Below are 2,240 nucleotides of genomic sequence, written 5' to 3'. Positions count from 1 at the left end.
CCTGGGCCGCGAACTCGCCAATTGCGGAGGGCGCCCGTCACCGCCCAATCCGGAGCAGACAGGTGCGAGGTCCGGAAGGCGCAAGCCAATCGGCAGCGATTGCGACCTGCGGGGGCAGGTCTGGCCAATAAGGAGGCTCGAGTGACAGCTTTATGCACCAATCGGGAGTGAGGAAGCTATCTTGCCCGCCCACCCTTCCGGCCAGAGCTCTATTTACCAGGGGCGTGCAACCCGCTTGCCAATCAGAGCGCGGCTGAGCTGCCCGGCAGCCAACCCCCGAGGAGCGGCCGGCCGGCGTCCGCCGCACCTAGGAGTTGGGGATGTCCTACAAACCCATCGCCCCCGCCCCCAGCAGCACCCCCGGCTCCAGCACGCCTGGGCCAGGCACCCCGGTTCCTACAGGTGAGGATCCAGCTCCACCCCTGCTCGAGGTCTTCTCGTGGAGAAGACGGCCTCAGTTCTGCAGTACTGGGCTTGCCGCCTAGCCTCACCCAACCTCAGTTTGCTGGTCTGTGAGGTGGGCGTGGTCACGTAAGGGCTCGTAGGTGGAGCGCAGGGGCAGGGGCGTGTCTCTGAAGTTGATCGGCATGGAATGAAGCATCCCTTTGGAAGGATTCGGGCGAACCTGGTCGGGGGTCTTGGCAACCTGGGACAAGGGGTCCCTGCCCAGCGCTAACCTCTTATTCGTGCCTGTTGCAGCCGGAAGTGTCCCTTCGCCCTCGGGCTCGGTGCCAGGAGCCGCTGCCCCGTTCAGACCACTGTTTAACGACTTTGGGCCGCCCTCCATGGGCTATGTGCAGGTGAGTGTGGCCAAGGGTTTGCTATGCGGGCCCACTCGGGACCTGTGCTCACTGCCCTGTTTTCTTTTGACATAGGCGATGAAGCCACCCGGTGCCCAGGGCTCCCAGAGCACCTACACGGACCTGCTGTCAGTCATTGAGGAAATGGGCAAAGAGATTCGGCCTACCTACGCTGGAAGCAAGAGCGCCATGGAGCGCCTGAAGAGAGGTAAGTGAGGCCAGGCCCCCTGCCTCCAAGGATGGGCACCTGGAGTCAGTGCGGGGCACTTCAGCCAGCCTAGACTAGGGCCAGTGTCACTAACCAGAGAAGAGTTCGAATTGAATTGAAACCGAGTCAATGCCCAGGAAAGTGCCGGGGAAGTTATTTCAACAGGGCGACGCTGAGGATTGGCCAGGCGTCTGCCTAATGTCATCCAGCTCCTGACTGCAGCTTCTTCTGCTCAAGCAAAAGGGGGTGGGTAGAGTGGGATCTAAATCTGGAGGGTGGGAGGGCAGGGTCAGATGCTGGGGCGTGGGGGCTGTGGGGGCTGCTGAGACTCTGTACGCCACATTCCCGCCCTGTCCCCACCCCAGGCATCATCCATGCCCGGGCCCTGGTCAGAGAATGCCTGGCAGAAACAGAGAGAAACGCCCGCACGTAACAGGAAGCACCCTGGCCTCAGCGTCTGGACCTTTCCGGCCACTGCAGAGCACCTGCTTCTCCTTGGCCTGGCCCCGAATTGCACTTCCTTTCCTGGGCTTCCTGTCTCGTGCCCTGGTGGGTGCCCTCTAGGACCCAGGGAGCGGCTTTCACTCGGTGGCAGCACTGCTGGGCCCCTCCCCCGCAAGGGTCCGCAGCCAGGTCACTGTGAGCCCCACCCTGACCTGCCTGCAGTGCTGCCCTAGGGGAGGCCCCCACTACTCTGCACTTAGGACTTGCCTGTCCCGGGCCCCCTCCCAGCGGGGCCCAGAAAGCCTGCCGCCTCCCTGCCTCATCTCGGGCCATAGCCACTCTTTTCTCGGTACGTCTTTTGCTAAATATGCCCTTTTTATAGAAATAAAAAGATGATTTGGAGTCTTTCTCAGCTTTGAGCCTTTCTGGGTCTGGTTGCTCAGCTAAGCCTGGGTGGGCTAGGCAGGAGGAGGACCCGGGACGTGTGGGGAAGAGGAGGCTGAGGACCTGGCTTTGCCTGGCGTCTGCTGTCCACGGCCCTGGGTGGCCCTGCCCCTCTGCCTCCCCAGTTGTGAGGAGTCGAAGGGTCAGGCAGAGCTCTTGTAGCTGAGCGTGGCCTGCCTTTCTGCAGTGCCACCAGGGGGCAGCACAGGGTCCCCCCCGGGCCACAGCTGGAGGCCCTAGCCAGCCCAGACCTAGAGGGCTCTTCCTCTGGATTGGCAGTGATGCCTGGCAGGCTGGAAATGCCAGTTCACTTAAGCCACTCCCTCACACGCCTTCGTGCCCCA

The 2,240-nt window shown here is 62.5% G+C and overlaps 1 protein-coding gene across 1 annotated transcript; it reads left to right on the top strand.

Moving 5' to 3' along the window:
- Positions 1-320: 320 nt before the first annotated feature.
- On the top strand, positions 321-1,441 carry CDK2AP2 (cyclin dependent kinase 2 associated protein 2; the record flags this gene model as incomplete). The annotated part of the gene is made up of 4 exons (XM_080696104.1): positions 321-402; positions 700-800; positions 876-1,008; positions 1,374-1,441. The coding sequence occupies 4 exons, from the start codon at positions 321-323 to the stop codon at positions 1,439-1,441; spliced, it is 384 nt and encodes a 127-aa protein (XP_080552230.1).
- Between the last annotated feature and the right edge of the window lie 799 nt (positions 1,442-2,240).

The sequence above is a fragment of the Muscardinus avellanarius genome, assembly GCF_963383645.1.
Source record: "Muscardinus avellanarius genome assembly, chromosome: 1".
In the NCBI taxonomy this organism is placed as follows: domain Eukaryota; kingdom Metazoa; phylum Chordata; class Mammalia; order Rodentia; family Gliridae; genus Muscardinus; species Muscardinus avellanarius.
The sequence above is the reverse complement of the archived record's forward strand: the minus strand, read 5'-3'. Positions and strand labels throughout refer to the sequence as shown.